At 47.2% G+C, this 21,118-nt stretch overlaps 4 protein-coding genes across 7 annotated transcripts in view; 2 read left to right on the forward strand and 2 right to left on the reverse strand.

The window, feature by feature from the left end:
* Positions 1–1,804, reverse strand: part of PLK1 (polo like kinase 1) — an 8,177-nt gene extending 6,373 nt beyond the window's left edge. The window contains exon 1 of the mRNA XM_026084651.1: positions 1,784–1,804. Within this exon, the coding sequence (XP_025940436.1) occupies positions 1,784–1,804 (21 nt within the window). The remainder of the gene's footprint in view (positions 1–1,783) is intronic.
* On the reverse strand, positions 1,058–9,432 carry DCTN5 (dynactin subunit 5). 2 transcript variants are annotated; one of them, XM_026085865.1, is made up of 7 exons: positions 9,334–9,432; positions 9,159–9,227; positions 8,498–8,616; positions 7,882–7,993; positions 6,694–6,796; positions 5,853–5,944; positions 1,058–2,941 (listed from the first exon to the last, which is right to left on the reverse strand). In XM_026085865.1, the coding sequence occupies exons 1-7, from the start codon at positions 9,379–9,381 to the stop codon at positions 2,921–2,923; spliced, it is 564 nt and encodes a 187-aa protein (XP_025941650.1). In that variant the 5' UTR covers positions 9,382–9,432; the 3' UTR covers positions 1,058–2,920. The 2 variants fall into 2 exon arrangements, with proteins under 2 accessions (XP_025941650.1, XP_025941656.1); XM_026085871.1 differs by having other exon boundaries at positions 9,213–9,227; positions 9,334–9,417.
* Positions 9,433–9,516: 84 nt separating this feature from the next.
* PALB2 (partner and localizer of BRCA2) lies at positions 9,517–20,246 on the forward strand. Of its 3 annotated transcripts, XM_026085789.1 has the most exons (13): positions 9,517–9,568; positions 9,729–9,788; positions 9,886–9,985; positions 10,550–12,487; positions 13,228–14,039; positions 14,686–14,769; positions 15,982–16,143; positions 16,651–16,736; positions 17,019–17,180; positions 17,348–17,464; positions 17,848–17,935; positions 18,973–19,121; positions 19,997–20,246. In XM_026085789.1, the coding sequence occupies exons 1-13, from the start codon at positions 9,536–9,538 to the stop codon at positions 20,226–20,228; spliced, it is 4,023 nt and encodes a 1,340-aa protein (XP_025941574.1). In that variant the 5' UTR covers positions 9,517–9,535; the 3' UTR covers positions 20,229–20,246. The 3 variants fall into 3 exon arrangements, with proteins under 3 accessions (XP_025941574.1, XP_025941584.1, XP_025941591.1); XM_026085799.1 differs by lacking the exons at positions 17,848–17,935; positions 19,997–20,246 and having other exon boundaries at positions 18,973–19,084; XM_026085806.1 differs by lacking the exons at positions 15,982–16,143; positions 16,651–16,736; positions 17,019–17,180; positions 17,348–17,464; positions 17,848–17,935.
* The window catches only part of NDUFAB1 (NADH:ubiquinone oxidoreductase subunit AB1), a 3,615-nt gene continuing 2,706 nt past the window's right edge, over positions 20,210–21,118 (forward strand). The window contains exon 1 of the mRNA XM_026085818.1: positions 20,210–20,334. Within this exon, the coding sequence (XP_025941603.1) occupies positions 20,308–20,334 (27 nt within the window). The 5' untranslated portion in view covers positions 20,210–20,307. The remainder of the gene's footprint in view (positions 20,335–21,118) is intronic.

Raw genomic sequence — 21,118 nt, forward strand, 5'->3', positions numbered from 1 at the left:
TTTCTGGCATGGAGGGCAAGAGGGCACGTGTGCTCGGCCTCCCYGGCGCACGCGGTGAGGCGACACGCGAGCGCAGGGCCGTGCGGCGACGGCACTCGGGGATGGGGAGCGCCAGGCCGGTGGCCCTGCGGGCGGCCTGGCACTGCCGTGTTCACCCCCAGCAGCGGCTGCCACCTTGGAGCCCGCGGGCAGCAGCGCGAGGAGCGCCGAAACGTTTCGTGGGGGAGGCCGCCGGAGGCCTCGTGCGCTCAGCCTCGTCCCTCCCAGGTGCTCCCGAGGGCCCGCGTTCCCCCGGGGCMCGGATGCCCCTTCCCTCCAGGACGCCAAGCGCCAGCAGGCAGCCGCGACGCYGGATCGGCGCCGAGCCCGGAGCAGGGGACACGGCGCCTGCCCCGTGGCCTCCCCATCCACCCCGAGAGCGCACAGAGCGTCCGGCAGCACCTTGGAGATGGGCCGGCCCGAAGCCGGGCTCCGGTGTGCCTCTAGCTGGTGCTGCTATCGTGCCGATAAGATCCAGGGCTGTGGCTTAAGACGGAGGCAGTCCGCTGAGGCTGGAGGACTGGCTCTGTGCTGGCCACGGGCTTTTCCGAGYGGGAGGACGAGCACTCCCTCCCAGCTGCACCTCCAGGTCACCTCAGTGGCGAACCGCTGGGAGGGCTTGAGGCTTCACTGCCAGCGCGAGGAGAGGCCAAGAAAGGGGATGCAAATGAGGCCAGGTACCCCCCGTTTTGAGCTGAAAAACTGGGAAAAGAGGACAAGCAGTTGGCAGAGCACTCTGACAGACTTGTTGAGGTCAACCAGACTTAGGGCAGTTTGCCATCCGCCTTGGCAGAGGCTGAAACAATCTCTGAGTTATAAATGGGAGCTTTCCGCTGTCTAAATGTCTCCCACAAGAGAGTGGAAATTTCATTTATTTTTTGCGGTGCTTAATACTGCCACTCAGATGTTGATTGCTTGTCTGTCTGATAAAAGCCTTAGCTTACCAGCCTGAGCACACGTGAAACCCTCTTGGCAGCACAGCACCAATATAGCGTTGATACGACACTGCAGCCAACCCTTCAGCAGAGTTATTTTTACCTGTTTATTTGTGTGTACAAGAAGGGCTCAAGTAAGCACACAGGCACACGTACAAGCATGCAGGTTCTAGGGGGATGAGACATAGCTGAGAACCAGCTCACAAAGACCAGGGCAGCATTGGACAATATTGAAATACTCCGAATTCCTCAAGGCAGTGTTATACATGTCTATAGTTGTTTGAATCAATACCATGATTTGTGGATTTGGGAAGTCAAAGAGAATTTATAGACACAAATACACAAACGGTACTAGTTGCAGAACTGTCCTCCCCGTAAGGAATGAGTGGCTTTCAAGTGACAGCCAAAGGTGATTTTAGCTTGAGTCCTTTTCCCCCACTCCTGTGGGCTGTAAGCAGCTTTTCAGTGAAGTTCTTCTGGCAGACTTAGTTTAACTATTTTGTGAAGGGAAATTCATGTTATAGTTTGTACTTGGTACGTTTTTTCTGTGAAAGAGAAATGGCAACTAGACAGTTCAGTTCCCTGCACATTTTTGTGACTCCTCCAAGGTAAAACATTGCTTGTTTATATATGTCCGCATTCCCCCAAGAATCTGGTCATTTTGCTGATTTTTAGTCTGTAATCCCACATATTCCTGCTGTCATTTTCAGCTTCTCTGGTGGCACCTCTCCTTTCCCTCTCTGTCACCTGGGGGTGGGATTTTGCCAGCTGARTGTACTTGTGCCTGGCCTCGTTAATGACTTTTTCACCTTCCTCATCCCAGTGACCATGTGGGATACTATTTAGGAAATAAAATGGCAGCAATGGACCACATGTGCACTGGGGCCTGGAGAGCTTGTTCCTGTAATCTAAGAACACCATGTGTTAAGAAAAGCAACCTTAGCATAGGTACTCATCCCTTAATCTGATCTTGCTGCCTGCTGGCCCAGAACGAAGCACCAATGAACAATAACCAAGAACAGCACAAAACCAGGTCAGCCAGAGCACCTGGGGCCACGAGCCTGCTCTCTCCCTCCAGGCGTGCATGGCTGTAYGCTGAAGCTAGGATGAGGACACGAAGGAGCGGCTGGATCTCCCGTCTCAGCACTGGCTCAAAGCATCACATAAGTGTAACTACGCAATGGGAAGGTCTGGCTCTCAGGGGCTTCTGTGGTCCCACAGGTTGGCAGAAGTTTGGCTTTGGGAGCAATGCTGTGCAGCAACGGGGAGGGTGATGGGGGTCAGGGCACATTCCAGCCAAATTCCAAACAGATCGTGCTTGCTGCGCTGCCTGGTCTTGCTCAGCCAGTTACAGTGAGTACAGTTACTCCTGACTCTAGTACCAGGCAGATACTACAACCCCTAGCAGATGACAGTGGACGCAGAGTAAAAGAGAGGAGCATTCTGAAGCCCCAGTTTTACGTTCCTGAGGACTTTAAATGCCCTCCATAAGAGTGATCAACACAAGTAGCATGTGCCTCCAGTCTTGGTCAGAGCAAAGTGACGTATATAGGATCAATGAAGCAACATAGTGATTTACTGTTTGAAGTGATCACTTTTTGCTAAAAGTCTTGAAAGAAGGAATTTACATTTCCCTCCCCGTCCCTTCGAGCATCATGCTTCCCCAAGCACCTACAGCTGCTCTTTGGCTGTGCAGCAAAGCCCTCTTTTGGAAGTCAAGTTTCACTGCACTTCACTAAACTGAATGTTGACATCAGAAAACTACAATTCCCAGGGGCTGTAGAAGCATGCTGCAACCTACTGATACTCCATCATTCCAGAGAGCTGGCAGAGGTGTAGAGATGAGCCCAGGTCAGTGATGCTTCAGAGGACAGGAGGGCAAAGTGACCAAATCTAAGGAATGTTAACATTGCTGAGTATTTGAGATCTTCAGTGGTGACTTGTTTTTAGACCCTGGCAGAGGCCACCTTAACAGAGACAATAAAACAGGTTTTAATCAGCCTGCTAGAAGGAAGACAAGGCTGAGAAATGTGTAAGTGGCTGTACAGTTACATATCCCTCAATACACTACAGCTGTGCTGTTCAAGTGATGGTGGAAGTACATCATTCCTGAGACTTTTCCAGCTGCAGTCCCATTTYCATTCTCAAACTCATATCCCTCAGCTAAACAGCCCGCCCTCCTCCCCCGCTCTAGCTTCATGCTGCTCAACTGTGGTCGTTAATCAAGCGATCCCGGTGAAATGTACTATGCGGTGTTGAAACTTTGAAGTGACACCATGGCAACACAGCACATATAGGCCCTTCCGGACCAGATACAGTGCTACTTCACACACATCAAGAGACAGCTGATAGCAAGTTAACAGTGCRAAGTAGTACTAACGAGTGGCAGCATAAACACCTAAACATCTGACATGCACAAAATCTCGCAAGAGTCCCAAAGCCTGTGAGGTCTGGTGACTGAGGCAGCCTCCTTTTGCCCCTCACAGCAAACGGCTTCTGCAAGGGCCAGTCAGATTTTGGACAGGAGGAGCTAATCATATTGGCAGTTGAAGTCAATTAGGAAACTGCCTGTAGTACAAATGTCAGGAACACTTATGGCTTCATACTTTTCACCCAGGTAGAAAAAGTAGCAAGCTTGGCCCTTTTACATATAAATCACCCCCTGAACCCCCGCAAGATCACAGAAAGAACACAGTTCCCTTCTGCATTTGTCTCCACTCCCACTTCAGGAGGGCTTCATAAATACAGCTGCCATTAAACAGCTATTTCTAGCCTGTATGGGACTAGGTGATACAACAGTCCTACTGAATCTGGGCTTCTAGCAAGACATTTTACTTCTGTTGAAAGAGACATGACCTAACTATTGAATTCTCCAATGGAATGGACCAGTATCAGCCTGTTACAGCCTCAACACAAAATCACATCTTGTTGCAACTGTGTTTGCTGCCATGAGAAAGCTGGCTCCAGCTCCTGCTTTTTTTGCACAGATGCAAAAGGAGAGGAGTTATATCATCCGAGACTGCTAGATCCAAAAAGCAGGCCATTTCCAAGTGCTTGAAGCAACATCATTGGAGCAGCTGCTGTACAGAATAGGCATGCTTAAAGTTTCAGTGCTGAAGAGAGAGGATTTTACAGTCACCCTGGTGGCTTTAGGATTCTCATTTCAGTATCAAGAATAGAAGTAAAAAAATTCTGTATTTCAGAGCCTCTACAAAACAGCCATGCTGGAATCACTTCATTTGTTGGTGAAAGTCATCAGCTCAGAAACAGAAAAGTAGAAGCTGTTTCACACTGTACTTCACTTTTTAATGCACTGACACTGCATGCCTGTAATATTCACAGAACAAGAGACTGTGGTACATGTGCACAAGCACAACAGAAACCTCACTCTACTTTCAGCAGTTTGATTTGGAAAGTCACAACCTTGAGTCACTTGAATAACTTAAGAGGCTTTTAATTTATGTACAGTAAAAATACAAACAAACCAGACACTGGTTTTACATTTGATTAACAGTAGTTGCTACACACTTTAGTGTTTTTATAGCTGTTTGCTAATTAATGTATTTCAGTACTCTGCATTATACAGAACAGCTTGAATGCACCAGGGCTGCYGGTCTCACAGTCGCACACCTACTACCTAATATGCATTCTAGCCCCCAGCTGGTACACTACAACATGCAGAAGCCCCAGTTTTAAAAGCTACAAAGGGCTGATGCTAAGCTTTAATACAACAAAACCAGAGCAGGCAGATTCATTTTTGGCCAGTAGTCTGGTACTGAGTCGAGTACATAAAGTATCAGCCGTGTCCAACTTGCACACAGCTGYTCCCAACAAGAATAACTGCAGCTGTATTACACGTGCAAAATGAAACATTCACTCTTTCCAAGAAGTCTGAATCTCCATCTTAAGTTTTATGATGCAAAAAAGCACTGAAGAGCTTTCTGCAAATATACACAGTGGGCAACAAATGGGGACAATTGCAGCATTCTCCCACCCACCTCCATTTTCTGCTTTTAATTCCCCACCTTCTGCTACACTGAATTTTGAGAGTGAAATGATAATCCTCTTTCCAAAGCCCTTTGGCTTTTTGAGGTCTGTGATGTTCAGGAAAAAGAACATGCATCAGACATGAGAATCCTAACCCTGCATGATTGGTGAGAGCACACAACTGGTGTCTACTTCAAGAGCTAAAAGCTAAGTGTCCTATCAGGCAAGTCAGAGTAAGACAGGTTTCAATCTGTCAGCCAAAAGTGCTAAAACCAATCACAGGATAAAAGATACCCTGTTCCTATAGGAGAGGCTTGGTCTGCAGGGAAAAAAGGAAGAGGCCATCCACCTCAACACACAGGCCCTAGATCAACACATATTTTTCTGAAGGAAAGCATTGGCTCTAATGAACCACAGTAAATAACTGCCCAAAACAAGCATGTCAGCCACATAACACTTCTGTTCAAGGATGAAGGTTACTTCTAGCAGATGTAAACCCACTTGCTTTGGGTTAGGAACAGAAATGATGTGAAAGACAGGCTTTGGCTGCAGAGTATGAGCTGTCAACTCTGCCTTGTTGCTCAACTGCAACAGACATTGCCCTAAAGGGAATTGTATCAGCTTTCCTAGCTCCAGAACATTTAATGGCACAATTCAGACGGCATGGAATGAAGTACATTTGAATGACCATACAAAGTTTAAACAACATGACACAGCAGCTTTCACAAGGGACTGCTTGGCCAGACCATTAGTGCTGAGGAACACCCGCAGAAGTGTTCAGCAACAGCAGAGGACCATGCCCTGGATTTTCTGACCAATATTCCTCTCCCCCTCCCAAAGTACTCCTATGTGTCTTTATTGCTCTGAAACATGGTAAATAGGCTACTAGACCTGAGTGAGCGGCAAGAACTTCTGGTAATAGCTCTTTGTAACGTCAATCATGAGTTCCTGGGTACATTCCGGGAGTTCCCCAGAGAAGAGTCCTGGAAGAGGAACAACAGCATGACCATCAGCATTCTTGAAGGAGGAAGCAAAAATGAGCTTATATTCAACATTCAAAGCAGTTACTCTATTTTATGATTGAATTGCAAGTAAATACTAATAGAACAGCTAAGGGCTCTTCTCTCAATACAGTGGGGTCGCTCCCATCTACCCTCCGGCATGGAAGTCAGATAACCTGCCTCAGCTGGGTCCTCTAACAGCTTCTGCCCTTCCCCATAAAACAGTATCTGAAGATGAACAACAGATTGCACAATTTGTACAATGAGGCCTCCAGTGCAGCCAGGTTGACAGGCAGGAACTAATTCAGTGTGCCTCCCTCTCTATTAAAATATGAATAATGTGGAATTCCTACAGCTGAACTTAAGGAAACACCTACAAAACCAGAAACCACTGAAAAGGAAGCATTCCCTCTGCCAGAGCCCAAGCACCTGCTGAATTCTAGATGCCTGAAAGGCTGTGTTGCTTTCTATAAAGGATGGCCACTGCTGGCATACGTATTGTCATCCCAGCCATATTATTATGAGTAAGCATACACCATCTACCTGACACATCCCAAAGCAGCGAGTTTCACAAGCTAAAAATGTTACTTTTCATTTCACCAAGTGTCCTATGCCTTTATTTCTAGGCCCCATGCATATAGGAGCCTTTGTCACAGCAACTTTTTTTTTTTTTAAATAAGAATATCCGAGTTATCCACATTTACGTACAAGTAAAATTAGAGGGAGCTTACCTGGGCAGCCCGAGAATACTGTGAAAGGTGGGACAACYGTTTCAGGAGGTAATACCGTATTGTCTAAGATTTTGCAGCAGTCTTTCAGAACACATCTACGACCCTAAAACAGAGACCAGGTAAAGTTTATACTCACAATTCTTTTTTATTTATTCCTGGTAAGTTGAAGTTCAACAAGTTTAACTCCTCAAAACTCATTCCGCATAATAAGGGAAACATGGGAATATATCTTCACCCTGACTGAATGCTGTTCCCAACAGCATTTAAGAGGCTGAATTATTTTTTTTCTAAGGAAAAAAAGTCTACTTGCTCTTGAGTAACACATGTACACAGGGAGTTACACATTAACACGTCAATGTGCAAGTTGGAACCAATAACCCTAGTCACGCAGTAACACAGCAAGGTCTGTAGCTCAGCAGACAGTAACTTTGACTGTTTTGCATTATTTGTGTAGATTCACAAATCCACTGTGCTTCGGGGGAAGGCTCTCTTCCCTGGATACAGAGATATCAGAAGTTCCTAACATGCTGATTACTGATCGTCTTTGGGCTTCATCTGACTTTTAAGCTATGCAAGAACAAGTACCAATGAAAAGGAACCACTACATGTCCAGACTATGTAAATGCAGCTCCTGAAAAGAGAACAAGCATGTCTTTCACATAGGCTACAGTGATTAGTTCCAAATTGCTGCAGTATTTAACAAAACACAGGACAGTTAGCAGCTTGTCTGAGATAATTAGCAACTGCATGCCCCTGTTTCAGTAAAACACCAACCTGCACATTAACACTGCACAAAGTGAGGCTTAAGAGCAGACAGAAATTATTAACTWATACAGAAAGCCATTTAATGAGAGTCATCGCTTAGCATTCATTACAGGCAGAGAGGAACTAAATGAGTCTCACAGTGCAATTGCCTGTTTCTTATAAGTCAGTGCTAGAAGGTTCCCAGCTGAGTCCCATTTGCCATAGAGACAATATTGTTGGAACCGGTTTTCCAAACAGTGGTCAGCTGTACTTGCTGTCCTCAGAATGACAACATGTAAAGCACCACTTTCTGTGGAGAAGGAAAAGGAAGAAGAAGGGAACAGCATGCTTGCTACAAACTATGGGTGTGGATACCTTTCCATTGTTGTTACAGTCTCAATAGTACTCAAAAGTTTGAAGTAAAGACTGACAAAGAGCACTCACGATGACGCAATTCTTGCCTATGTGGACATAGGAGCCAATCTGGGCTGCATTGACAACACAGTCCTCTTCTATGAAGACATGATCACCAATGTGGAGAGGAAAGAAAGCGACCCTGTGACAGAAGAGAGAGTTATTTGTTTAGGTAACACAATATACAGACTAGTCCACAATGCTATTAGACCTAAAATCACACCATGAAGTCTGCCATCTCCAATTATATTACCAGAGGCAAGTTTGATACTAAGGAAGATTTGAACAGCAGCCGGTCTTTTCTCAGATATTTCTAAAAGATGACCAAAAGAAACAACAGGAATATGTCATGTCAGTAAAACATGCTTAGATCTAAAGACTGCAAATAAATGAAGAACAAATGAAACACGTTCTTCACTTCGCTATTTTAACATATCCCAGTCTTTCCATATTACAGTTTGAAAGGCACAGTAACCCTCAAAGCAAAGCTGACAATTTGAAGAAAAAGCAGGTTTAGAGGGACATATTTATGCAAAATTGTTGCAAAAGGAACACAGCCCTCTAAATACAGATCCTACACAACCTAATATTTTTAAGTATACGAATTTTAACTTCAGTTTGCTTCCTGAAGGAAGGCAATTCTTACCCTTTACTAAACTTCTTGAAGGGTGGTCTAATGACACTACGGCTTTTCACCACGCAGTGGCGTCCAACCCTTACGTTTGCCAGGTCACCCCGAATGATGCAGTCGTTCATAACTATTGTCTGGATAGGAAGAGAAAGAGATGAATGAGCTCCAATTTCTGTCGGTGTTACTAGTTCTTATGAAGACTCATGCAGAAGTCAGACTACTTCAATGAAACCATATTACATTACAGATGGTTCTTTTAGTCAAAAGAAGAGTGAGAACAGAGAAAATGGCACAGAGCCCAGAAACACTGGCTGCTCTCCCATCGCGTTAGTAAGTGAGCTGCACAAAGCGAGACTTAAGAGCAGGCAGAAATACGCCTTTGCCGTCGCATGGACGAAAGTACCGAGAGCTGCTCACGCCCGCAGTAAGTTTTCTTYGGCTCTGCCAAGAGCAAAGCTCCGGTGTCTGAGGGGCGAGGGGGCGGCCCAAGGATAACGCAGCGGCGTGGCGCAGCCGCGATGGTGGCCGGACTCGGGGGCTGGGCCGCCTCCCCCGCGGGCCGAGCGGGGCCCAGCAGGGGCAGGGGCAGGGGCGGGGGCGGCGCGGCGGGCGCGTTCCCACGCTCGCGCGGATCCCCCGGCGCTGGCTGGAAGGGGCCGCCCGCGGCCGCGCCCACCTTGCCGTTGAGGACGATGTTCTGGCTGCCGCACAGCACGGACTGACGGCTCACCTTGTTGCCGGACGCCTGCGGGGAGAAGAGGCGGGTCACYGCGGCCCCCGGCTCCCCCGGCCAGGCCCCCTCAGGCGCCCCGGCCCCGCCGCCCGCCGCCCCCCGCCCAGCGCGGCCGCACCGTCTCGATGTACTCGGACTTGTTGTAGAGCATCTCGCTCAGCTCCATGGCTCCGCCACTTCCGCGCCGCCACACCCGCCTTCCGGCGCGTCACTTCCCATCCGCCGGCGCTTCCGCCGAGGGCGCAGCCAATCCCGGCGCGGTTGCCATGGCGACGCGGCGGCTCGCGCGCGCGGCGCGCTTCCGGCAGGCGGCCGCGGCCATGGAGGAGCTGAGCGGCGCCGAGCGGGAGAAGGTGCATCATCCTCAATTAAATTACTCGCTTTCGGCCCGTGGGAGCGTTAACCCCCCACGCGCCGCGGCCCGCCTCCTCCGCCTCAGGACACGCGGCGGCGGGGGCGGGGCCGGGGCCGGGGCCGGGCGGCGCTACCACCCCGTCACGTTTTGTCTTGCAGCTGCGGGAGAAGCTGGCGCTGCTGAGGCGGGAGTACAGCGAGACCGTGAGCCGGCTGCGGGTGAGCGGGCCGGGCCGGGCCGGGCCGGGTGGCGGAGCGGCGGGGGGAAGGCGTGTTTCCTCGGCGCCCGAGCCCTGACCCGCTGTTGTGTTATCAGCGCGCGCAGAGAGCCGAGAGAGTTCAGGGCTTCGTCCAGAGAACGGTCGCAGAGCAAAACCGCCTGCTCGGGGAAGGGGAGACCCCGCAGAGCCCCGCAGGTAGGAGGTTAAGCGGTGCCTTTGCGCACAGCTGCGTGGTGTTTCCTGGCGGTTTGCCTTTCTGAACAGATCCGTGTGAATACCCCCAGCTGCAGTCCTTGAAAACTTTATTTTTCCTCCCCGTTGTTYCTCCCCAAGCCAATGCGCAGGCTGCAGATCAGGAGTGAGGAGCCAGCTCAGATCCTTTCTGCCTTGGTGCCCAAGTCCTGGCACACAGCACCCAGTCCTGTTGGAGCTGGGATACCTGCAACTCTATTGACACGCTTTGGTTCTGACTCAAGCTGTCCACTGCTGCTGTTGCCGCATCTGCTCCCCTTTGTACCCAATATGCAGCTTTTCCAGTATTGCTAAATCATCATCTACAATAACATCCCTTCTTACGAGTGCTCTCTCCTTTCCCCCTCAGCAGGTCTGCCAGTGCTCTTCAGTCCTGCCTGTAAGATCCCAGGAACATTCCTAGTCTTTCGCTCCTGCCAAAGTTGTCTGGTTTCACTGTATGATGTTTTTCTTGGATGGGACTTTTTTGGGAGTACTTTCACACATGAGACTTTTTTTTTTCCACAGGTTCTAGAGATACCGTATCTCCTAGTGCTGGTAAACATGAAACCTGTCAGTTACAGACCAAAAGCTGCTCTGTTCCTGGCACAAAGAAGAAAACATCTGTCACATTTAAACAAAAACCTGAATTCTTCAACGACAAAGTTAGCTTGTCAAACAGTTCACAGGCAGAAAGTACAAAGGCTAGCCGGGAAAATGTCTGCAGTGGAATTGTTAGGCCTGCTGCTGAGGAGAAAAAAACCCAAACCTCAAGAGGTATGATGAAGCTGAGGAGGAGGAGAACAAAGACTGTGGTGCCAGAGGAAAGGGAATCTCTGCATGATGTGCTGCTAATAAAYGCTGATGAAAAGGTGAAAAATCAAATGGCCAATGAAGAGGACCTTGGGTCACCAGTGTTCAGACGAAGCAGTTTCTCAAACATGGAGGAAGATGCTCACAGAGCCTCCAGACCAGCCCTTGTGAGGAGAGAAGGAAACAGTTTAACACCTCCAGATGCAGAGTTAGGAGTCGTACAAGAAACACTTGAAGACAGTATCCCTGTAGGAATGCCTGAGCTATTTTCATGTGCTTCAAGGGACAGCAGTGATGTCCGGCAGCCTGGGCCCCCAAATGCTGTGGCTGTGTCTGCTAACTGTGAGCCTGCACCGCTGTGTTTAGAAAACAGTGAATCTATTTTACCTGACACCAGTGATGATGGAGGAAAAGAACCTTCCAATGTAAAAAACCAAACAATTAATGAGAGTAAGTGTGAAGATCAGGGAGAATTATGTAAGCTCTTGGATTTAGTGTCGGAGAAAGAAGTATTGCCCACTGACAGAAATAACACTGTAATTAATGAGAGCGAAAACCCTGAAGGAAATCAGAATGACACTAATGGTTTAAATCGCTTTCCTACAGATTCTCTTACAGGCAATGTTGAAAAACTGTTGGAGACTCAAGAGCTTGAAACTGAGTCAAGATTTTCTCACCTAGAGAAGGTGACAACTCCTGAAACTGAAAGTGCATTGAACTCTTGCACAGTTGTTGAAGGGCTTCTATTTCCAGTTGAATACTATGTCAGGACAACTCGCCGTATGTCTAATTGCCAGAGGAAAGTGGACCTAGATGCAGTAATTCTCAGCCAGCTGGGTAGGAGCAAGAAAGGTCTGCGAAATAAGTGCAAGCAGAAAGATGCAAATTCAGATCGGCCCTCCCAAGAAGCAGTTGAAAATGATGAGGAGTCAGGGGCCGTGCCATTCCCTTTTCTTGGTGCAGAAAACAGTCCAGTGAATTCAAGTAGTCCTCGACAATCTCTTCCTCCATCTGACAGTAGCAGCACTTCGCTTGGATCCATCTCTCAGAACAGTATTGCTAGCACAAAGAACGAGCAGAGACAATCACAGAGGAAACAAAAGGGAAGAAGAAAGTCTGCATGCAAACCCACTGTGAATCAAGCGTCACAGGAACTTCTAGTGGATTTGGATCTCGTAACACCAAAAGAAAGCAGTAGTGTCTTATCAAACGACTGTCAGAGCGAAAAGGAAAACTCCAAGGGTAATCTTGAAAAATCGTCTTTAGATGAGATAAGGTTGTCTGGTGCTGCAGCTCTTGGGTCTGGAGAGACAGAAGCGCCTGGCACTATGCAGCCAATGAGTGCTGATCCTTCTTCTGTTGGAAGTCAAGTACTTGGCAAATGCCATAAGACTCTGTTAGAACAGGTTCAAAATCCACTTCAGAAGAGTGATTCTTTGAACCCAGGGAAAGAAACTTTTGCCAGCTGCGTAGGAGATCTGGATGTTAACTTAAGTGTGTGTCAATCTGATAAACATCCAGTGGAACATGTGAAGAATCAACATGTGCGAGGAGCCTGCAGGGCTGAGCAGCTCCTAGGGATTAATGAATGTCTCTCTCCACACCGTCCCCTACGTTCCTCTGCAAGACAGAGAGCCAGTCGAGTCTCAAAAGGTATTTCATCAAGTAAAAGCACTCCCTAAAACTAGAGCCCAACTGTAAGGCAGGGAAATGGCTAAGTAAATCCATGCACTGCTGTTCACACCCTGACATATTATTTTTATGCAGGAAAATCTGATCTGGGTTAACTTTTTGTCTCTTGAGAGTTGAAGCTTTTTTTAAACAATTGAGATCATTGTGGTGCCCCTGTTACTTGCACAATTCCAGAAACTGCTGCCTTGGCACAGTGGCAGGGTGTGAACAGCAGTGCATGGATGAGGAGCAGGGCTGAGAAAGTCTTAAGCTGGCTTTGCTGCTAGAGTAAAGTTTTTGCAAGCTCGACCTGATTTTTCAGCAAATGGACATAAATCTCTGTTTCGCCAACTGTGTCTGGGCATTAATGAGTTTTTAGTGCTGACAAGTGTGAAACACAAAGATTGGTATTACAGTCTGATAGTCTGTGAATTCTGTGAAAAGAAAAAGTGTTGGGAGAAAGACGGAACAGAATCTAGCTAGGCATTCCGTCAATTCTGGCAGCCTTTGCCAATGATGTTTTAGCTGAAGCCTTAATGCAGAGCAATTGTGGAATGTAATGTCTTCCCAGAAAATGTCACTTCCATGTGTTAAGAGGGATGTGGCTGTTTTTGGAAAATAGATTAGAGTGTTGCGACACTCTAGATAAGAGATTGGAGGGCTAGTTGCTGGTTGTTTTATGATGTGATGTTCTCTCTCATATTATGTCTTTCTGTGTCTAGKTGAGAGCAAAAGAGGACATAGCCATCAAATGGATTCAGAGGATCCAGTTTCTCTTGGTCTCCCTGCTATGGACCCTGATACTGCAGACTCTCTCTTTAGCTTCCGCAGTCTCCAGTGGCTGCCCTCCAGACTGGGTATTAAAGACTTTCACTTACCTGATGAGGAATTTGGGCTACTAAAACTTGAGAAATTTAAATCTTCCCCTGTGAATGATTTAGAGGTTTTTGTTCCTAGTACGTCTGGAGATGGTGTGGCTTCAGAGGACACACAAGATCCACAAATGAATGCAGAAAAGAAGAAGCATGAAAGCAATTTGATTTCGCCTTTCAAAAATGTGTTGTCCAAGTTACCTCATTTAGAAAGCCCAGCTTCCAAGAAGGGACTTTGCACAAGTGAATTGCTCTTTACTCCCATGGAGACTGTCTTAGCTGGTGCTCCCAGTCAGCCTGAGTCTCAGATTTCCTCATCTCTTTTCCCTGTCTTGGGTGCAACCCCAGCTGTCTTACCATCAGTAAACAGTAACATCTTTCCCACCACACCTTCTGTGCTTCCCTTGCAAGTGAACATTCATTCCTCCAAAGGAGCATCTGGCCAGGTTGTGGATCGTAGGGAATGTAGAGACTCTGCCATTCCACTGGACTCGGACAGCTGTGGTGCAGAATCTGCTAGAAAAGAGGAGGGACAGTGTGCAACATTTCATTTAGAAGCTGAAAGAGACCCTAATCATAGATCTGATGAGATRATGGCCTTAAAGAAGCATCAGCAATCAGAGAGCAAACAGCAGGGATCCTGCAGAGCACCTGTTGAACAGGTAGCAAGCTGGCCTCTCTGCCAAGGGTACCAAGCCAGTGGTTCCGTGAGCGAGTCCCCTCTTTCAAAGTCTTAGCTGACTTCTGCGGCTAGACCTCTTTGCATGCCAGCCCTGGATGCTGTCCTTTAGCTGACTCTGTAAATGTTTGGTATTCATCTGTTGCCTAAGGTCTTTTGATCTCAAGTGCAAATTCTTTAAAGTCTTGTTTGATTAAACTGGAGATGTAGGCTTAGATGCTTATTATGGGGGTAGGCTTGAAACATGTATATGAACAAAGGTTTCTGGCACCCATCTAGTGTTGATCTACCTTAAAATTTTAAGCTGGGATTTGGTAAAGGCAATTATAGAAGATAGAATGACGCACATGTGGGATGGGTACTGAGGAAATCAGTAGTCTCTGAGGAGTGGGAGTGGGACTGAGAGATGCAAAATGATATTAAGAGACAATTTTGGGGTGAAAACAGGAAATAACCTTCAGGGATCTCCTATTCTTCAAAGATATGCAAGTTACAAAAAGAGATGCTCCTATAATAGCTCTCCAGCGACAGCATGCAGAGTGAGTTCACACTTTTGCCTCACTCTTGTGAGTGCTGAATGTAGTTTTGAAGCTAAATTTATCCTCATTCTTTACTTTTTGTTTGTGCAGGAAAAAACTGTAGCAGAACAGTTGGCTGTGGTACTGCTTGATGGCCTGGGAGAAGAGAACTTGCAGCTTGTATCAAAGTTAAAGGTGGGGTAATAGCAGATAATTGTTTGCTGAGTCAATAGCTGCTCTTTAAAGAAGGTTTAACAAAAATACAATAAAATGCAGAATGGCTAGCTGGAAAAAAAAATCAGATTGCTCTGTAATTTGATCAGTTCTTTCTTCACTTGTGGTAAAGCGTGCCAGAATGGCTTTGGCTAGATTCCTGTATATCTGCTTTTAACTGAGAAAGGATTTCAGGGTTTGTTCCTGAATGTCAAATGTCTAAACGCATGCAAATGTATTAACAAATAGAACCACTGCATTTTTTTTTCAGCCCCAGATAAAATGATCTCAGTCTTTGTATACCTACTGTGCCTGCCCAGTGGCTTCCATGGCCTCCTGTTCCCATTTCAGACACTGACTAACCCAGCGAGGAGCATATTTTATTTGGGATTACAGCACTGCCAAATGCACATGCTAATGTTCACACCCCTCAGGAGCAGTCTTGTGTGTACGTGCCATGACCAAGGCAAATCTTGCCCAAGACTGTTTGCACAGCTGAGCCATGGGATCTTCCTCCTGCAGTGGTGTCCTTTTGCTGTCCTCTTGTATCTCCAGTGTCTTGTAGGGGGTAGAGGACAGTTGGCAGGCAAGGAAGCGACATCTGTGGGAAAGCCCACTGAACTCCAAAGGAGCTTGCAGGGGCTAGGTCACCTCTAGCTTCTTCAAACCAAACTGCCAAGTTTTGCTCAAGAAGCAACCCTGTGGAGTTGGCACAGCTAGCCAGCAATAACATGACTGAAGCTGAGAACTTTTTATACAAGGGAGAAGAGAATGCCCTTGCTTTGTTCAGTTTTCACCTTTGTCTGCACTACTGYGAGTTCTGTCTCCTGTATGTGCAGTAAGGGAAGCATGTGCATGACTMCAGATAGGTGGCACTCAGGCTTTGCTGTGGCTGTACCGTGGTACCCTCAGTCCTGTTCCACCTCTGGGCTCTGCAGAGTCCCTGTTGTTTTCAAATAAGTGATTTCTGTGAAATGAGCAAGTATATTCACTGCTCGAAGGATGAAACCCACCACGCTTATTTTCCTTAATGCCTTACTGACACTACACTCAAAAATAAACATCTTGAGCATTAAGTTTGAGCCTCAAATTCTCATCATATTGGATCTCAAGTAACAGTTTTCTAAACCTGAACCTCCAGGTTAAATAACTGTATCTATCAAAAGAATATCGGGACTGTTTTGTTTTGGACAGGATTCCTCGCATTCTTGTGCTGTGGATGTGAGTACCATGTGGTGGGAAGCAGGTGGCTGCAGAGAGCTATGTGTTGTGACGGCTTGTGAGAGTTCTGTTTCCCTGTGGAAACTTCTGGCGCCTGGCCACTGGGGAAAGGTCTATACTTGGCAACCCGGAGAGGTACAGACATGGTCTTTATTTCTAGAATTTGGAACAATTCTCTTGTTACAGTGTGTTAGTTCCCAAGGAACTAACACAAGGACCTTGGAGTCTTGGGTGCAAGGTTAGTTCTTTGGGTGGCATAAATTATCCTTCCATCAGGCAACAGAAGAGAATGATTTGCGCTGTTGACAGGGGTGATCAGTGGTTTGTATGGTCACGTGTTATCTGATGGATGCTGATACTTCATGTACTGAATAGTGGTTGCGCAGCAGCCACTGATTTGTCATGCTCTTTCCCTTTAGGCCCCCTGGAATCATTYGTTGTGTTATATCAGTGGGGATTGTTTAATTAGGGAAATAGTCAGCAGTAAGTTCACTGTTGATCTAATTGTGCTTCTTCAGAAAAGTCTGAAGAAAACTAGTTCTTCTCTGTATAATTTTACTTGAAACACTCTAGATAATGGGAATAAAGTCAAAGTAAGAGGGACATTGTGGGTAACACTGAATTCTTGCTTTACTGTCCTAGATTCCAGTAATACAGATTATTCCTCTGCCAGACACCTGTAATCTCGTGTGTATAGCATTGGGAGATTTGGAGATTGGAGAAATAAGGTGTTGTATTTATTTCTTACTAGTGCTTTCCACCCTGAATATCTGCAGCTTTACTCTCCTCTCCTGTAGTGGTTTAAATTGTGCTTTGCTGATCTGTCACTTTTTCAAATGCTTTAACCTTTGAAAAATAAGGAAGGGGTATCAAAAAAAACAACTACAAAGATTTGCTTATTCACCCCTAGAGGTGGTAGGCTGTTTAAAGATATGTTCATTTTTTATACGCTATGGCATGTTTGAGTTCTACTTTCTTTTGTCATTATGCATACTTTTCTCTTAACTTAGGCTCTTGCTTTATTCTTCTGAGAATGACTCATTCAAGCAATCACTAGTAAAAACTGGAACTATAAAAGCTGTTCTTGGGCTAAAGGATAGGAGGCTGGTCAGCAGCAGCAGAACTGTGCAAGAGCAACAAGTGGAGATGATATCATTTTCAGAGACAGGAAGGTGAGTCTTCTGGTTTCAGCGTGGTCTCAGTATGGCAGGTGGAAGGAGAGGAGGCATCTCAGATGTAGAAAAGTGTCAGGTTCCTGTTCTTTCTGGAGGTGTGCTGTGTACGGAACATTTGTATGATTTTGGCTGGCTTTACTCATTTGCTTGCATCTGCTGTTTAGGAGCAAGGAGGGACAGACTTTGATGCCCCCTGAAGAAACTGTTCTGGCTTTTGCTGAAGTAGAAGGAATGAGAGATGCTTTGGTTGGCACCACTGCAGTGAACAGCATTGTTGTTTGGTCAGTGTTTCCTTTGCAATTAAATGATAGAGCTTGCAGGYGTAAATGGTGGCTATAACAGCTAGCTATAGACATTATATAGTGGTTTGGTTGGCTGCTGATTTTCCCATGAACCAATAATTCAAAGGGCCTAGAATCTGATACATAATTCTAACTTCTTTGCATTTAGACTGATATATAGTGAATGAAATATGCTGTTATAATTCTACTTGCATTTTTATCATATTCGTTAGATCTTTCTGTAGCCTTTTGTCCTGTCTTGGTTTGGTTTATCTGGAACCAAAAGTGTGTCTCTCTGTCTTTCATAATGGTATAACTGTGATTAGAAAAATAACAGATTGAGGATGGAAAAGCAGTCAGAATTTTATTTTCACTGACTGCAGGAATTTGAAAACGGGCCAGCTCCTGAAAAAGATGCACGTTGGTTATTCCTACCCAGCTTCAATCTGCCATCGAGCGTATTCTGACTCTGTACGTATGTGAAATAGCGGCACACAGTTTATGCATAGACTGCACTGACTAACCGCAGCGGGGGTTTAAAGGAGTGGGTTTCTAGAATGGATTGAAATATCCGCTGTATTTAGATCCATTGAAGATATTTCAAAGGAAAATAGGTTAACTTGGAGAAATAAGCCACATTGGTTACCTCACATTCTTGGCTTTCTGCAGTATACTGATAAGAGTGATGCATCCAAGCGTATTCCAAAGCGGCAGCCCAAGACATCTTGTATGTGGGAAGCAGACGTTCTGTTGCCCAGTGCTGGTGCTCAGTAAATCTCTTCCTTTTCACAAGTTGGTAGCTGCCAGCATGGTGAAGCTGCACTGTCAGAAAACATACTTGAATTGGTCATTATTTACACATACCGCTGAGGATACATCTTTTTTTTAAACAGTTCATACTAGTGATTCTTTCCCATTTGCTTCCACTTGTGCTGTGATTCCAGCTGGATTTTGTGGTTTTTCAAGGGTGTCATTGTTTTCAGTAAACAACCTTTTAGGACAGGAATCTCTTGTCCAATAATGATGCCTTGAGTCAGACTCTTTGGAGACTTCTTCAGAATATCTATCCCAGGATATTTCATTCTGACCTGTGACTTTTGTTAGAGCCACTGTTTTCAGCCATGCCAGTTTACGTGGAATTCTTGTTAAATGGATAAGTTGCTAGGGATTAAACGGAGGCCCATAAAGTCTGCTTTAAATGTCATCTGATCCTACTCCAAGTTTAGCTCTTTTAAGCAGAAAGATAAGTGCATAAAACCCATTGGGTCACTGCAATGTCATTTTGCTGTTCCGCTTTGACCCCTTATCAGTCAGCTTYTGCCTCACTTTTTAATATAATTTGATAAGGAAAGTAAAGCATTTCTATTTTATTCGGTAAAAATAATGCATCACTGTTCATGAGGTTTTGATTATAGAGAGAATGTAGCAATTAATTTTTGGAAAATTCTTTGGATTTTTTCCCCCTCTTGCTGCTGTTTTTAGTGATGTATTTTTCCTCTGTGTATCAGGGCCTTCTGTTTGTTGTTTTAAGTCACCCACATGCCAAAGAGAGCGAGCTCTGTGGAAACCCTGCATTCCGCGTGATAGCCTTCAATCCCAAAACAGCCAGGAGCACTGGAGTGATTTTCTCCTCCCTCCCACCTGGACATGCTGGAAGGCAAGTACCTCCCGGACTGCGGGCGCACATCTTARCGGTACCTTTGCTGTGGGTTTGGAGGAGAATCACTTAATGCGCTGCTGTTGGCAAGGATCCGTTTGCCGTCTAGCTGATGATAAGGAGGCTGCCATCCATCACATACGTTCGTGCTGTATGTGCATGAGAATGCAGGAGGGTGTTGGCCGTTTCCTGCCCGCTTCCTGCACAAGCCTGCGAGCTAACCTCTGAGCTCCCTGCGGGGCGCGGGGCTCGGGGCTCGGGGCTCGGCAAGGGGGCTCCGCTCACCGCAGCTCTGCAGACAAACAGCAGCATTGCTTTTCGGCGTGCTGCGTGCCTTTTTTTTTTTTTTTCCCCCCCCAGAGAGTGCTTGTGATAAAGGAAATGTTGTAACTGGATTCATCAGTCAAGCTCCCTAGGCAAAAACCTCTTGAGGAAATATCTGCAAATGAGGATGTTCGAAGCCTTTGTGATGCTAAGGAGCACTTAGCTGGCTTTATTTATATTAGGCAGCTGTTTGCAGTTAGATGACCTTTTACTTCCTATGTCTTGCATTTTGAAGACTAAGCCCTTTAAGACTCAGACTTTTGCAATGCATCCAACTATAGTATTTCTTATGTACACAAATATTAGTAGATTGAGATCTTAGTTTACTGAACAATTTCCAGGCATATACTAGGGACATGGGAGGATTGGCTTGTATCCTTCTTGTTCAGATACACTGAAGATACAAATATTAACATAACCTGACTTTCTACSGTTGGCTTACATCCATTTATTACTTTTCTGTGTGAAACAGTACCTTRTTTTAGAAATGATGTAATGGTGTCTTCACAAAGAAAACCGTAACATTCTGACTCTTCTGCGTGTGATGTTAGGTACCTGGAAGGTGAAGTGAAGGATGCTTCTGCTGCGGCTGTGCTAACGTCGGGAACCATCGCGGTGTGGGACCTACTTCTAGGGCAGTGCACAGCTCTACTGCCACCCAATTCGAATGGGAGCTGGTCGCTGGTCCGATGGTCTGTTACAAGTGCCTGTCTGCTGGCTGGACAGAAAGACGGGAGTGTTTACCTGTATCATTATTCACAGCCTAAGGCAGGAAAGACTTGAAAGGAGGATTGGAGAGGTGCCGAGAGAAGAGTTTGCACTGACAATCTATGAAACCAGAGTAGGGTAGAATTTCTGGCTGATGGGAGAGGCGGTTCCCTTCTCCCAGGTTAGTTGGGGGGTTCACTGTGACCGCGTGGGAGCCACGCAGCCGGCCCCGCGCGCCTTCGGCTTTGCTCCGTGGCTGTGGACGCGTTGGCTCCATGCTGCCGGCGGTGCTAGAGGCTGGCCCGGCCTGCACCTTTTGCACGTGGGGCCTGTGTGTCACACGGCCGGGCGCCACGGCAGTCCCCGGAGCGTGTACAATGCCATTAAACTTCATTTTTTGRTAAGACTGTGTGCTTAGCGAAGCAGTGGGGTGGCAGGGGTTGAGCAGGCCTGGGGGAGCGGGGGCCTCTAGGGCTGGGGGCTTCCTGGGGTGTGGATTTGTGCCCAGGGGCTCGGGGGGGTCCCTGGGACTGGGGGAGCCTGGGGGGGGGTTGTTCCCCGGGGGCTGGGGGGTCCCCGGGGGGTGGCTTTGTCCCTGGGCTGGGGTGTCCCCGGGAACTGAGGGGGTCCCCGGGGCTGGGGGAGCCCGAGGGGGGGGTTGTGGCTGGGGGCTGGGGGGGGGTTCCCGTGGCTGGAGGGGGTCCCTGGAGTGTGGATTTGTGCCCAGGGGTTCAGGGGGGTCCCTGGGACTGGGGAAGCCTGGGGGGGGCGGGTTTGTCCCCGGGAACTGAGGGGGAGCCCGGGGGGGTGGGTTTGTCCCCGGGAGCTGGGGAGTCCCCGGTGCCTGGGGGTCCCCGGTGCCGGGGTGTCCCCGGGAGCTGGGAGGGTCCCGGGGGGCGGGTTTGTCCCCGGAGCCGGGGGGGTCCCCGGGCAGCCGCCCGCCGCCGCCGCCCGCCAGGGGGCGC

Source organism: Apteryx rowi, unplaced genomic scaffold (genome assembly GCF_003343035.1).
Source record: "Apteryx rowi isolate R43461 unplaced genomic scaffold, aptRow1 scaffold_119, whole genome shotgun sequence".
NCBI classification, from domain to species: domain Eukaryota; kingdom Metazoa; phylum Chordata; class Aves; order Apterygiformes; family Apterygidae; genus Apteryx; species Apteryx rowi.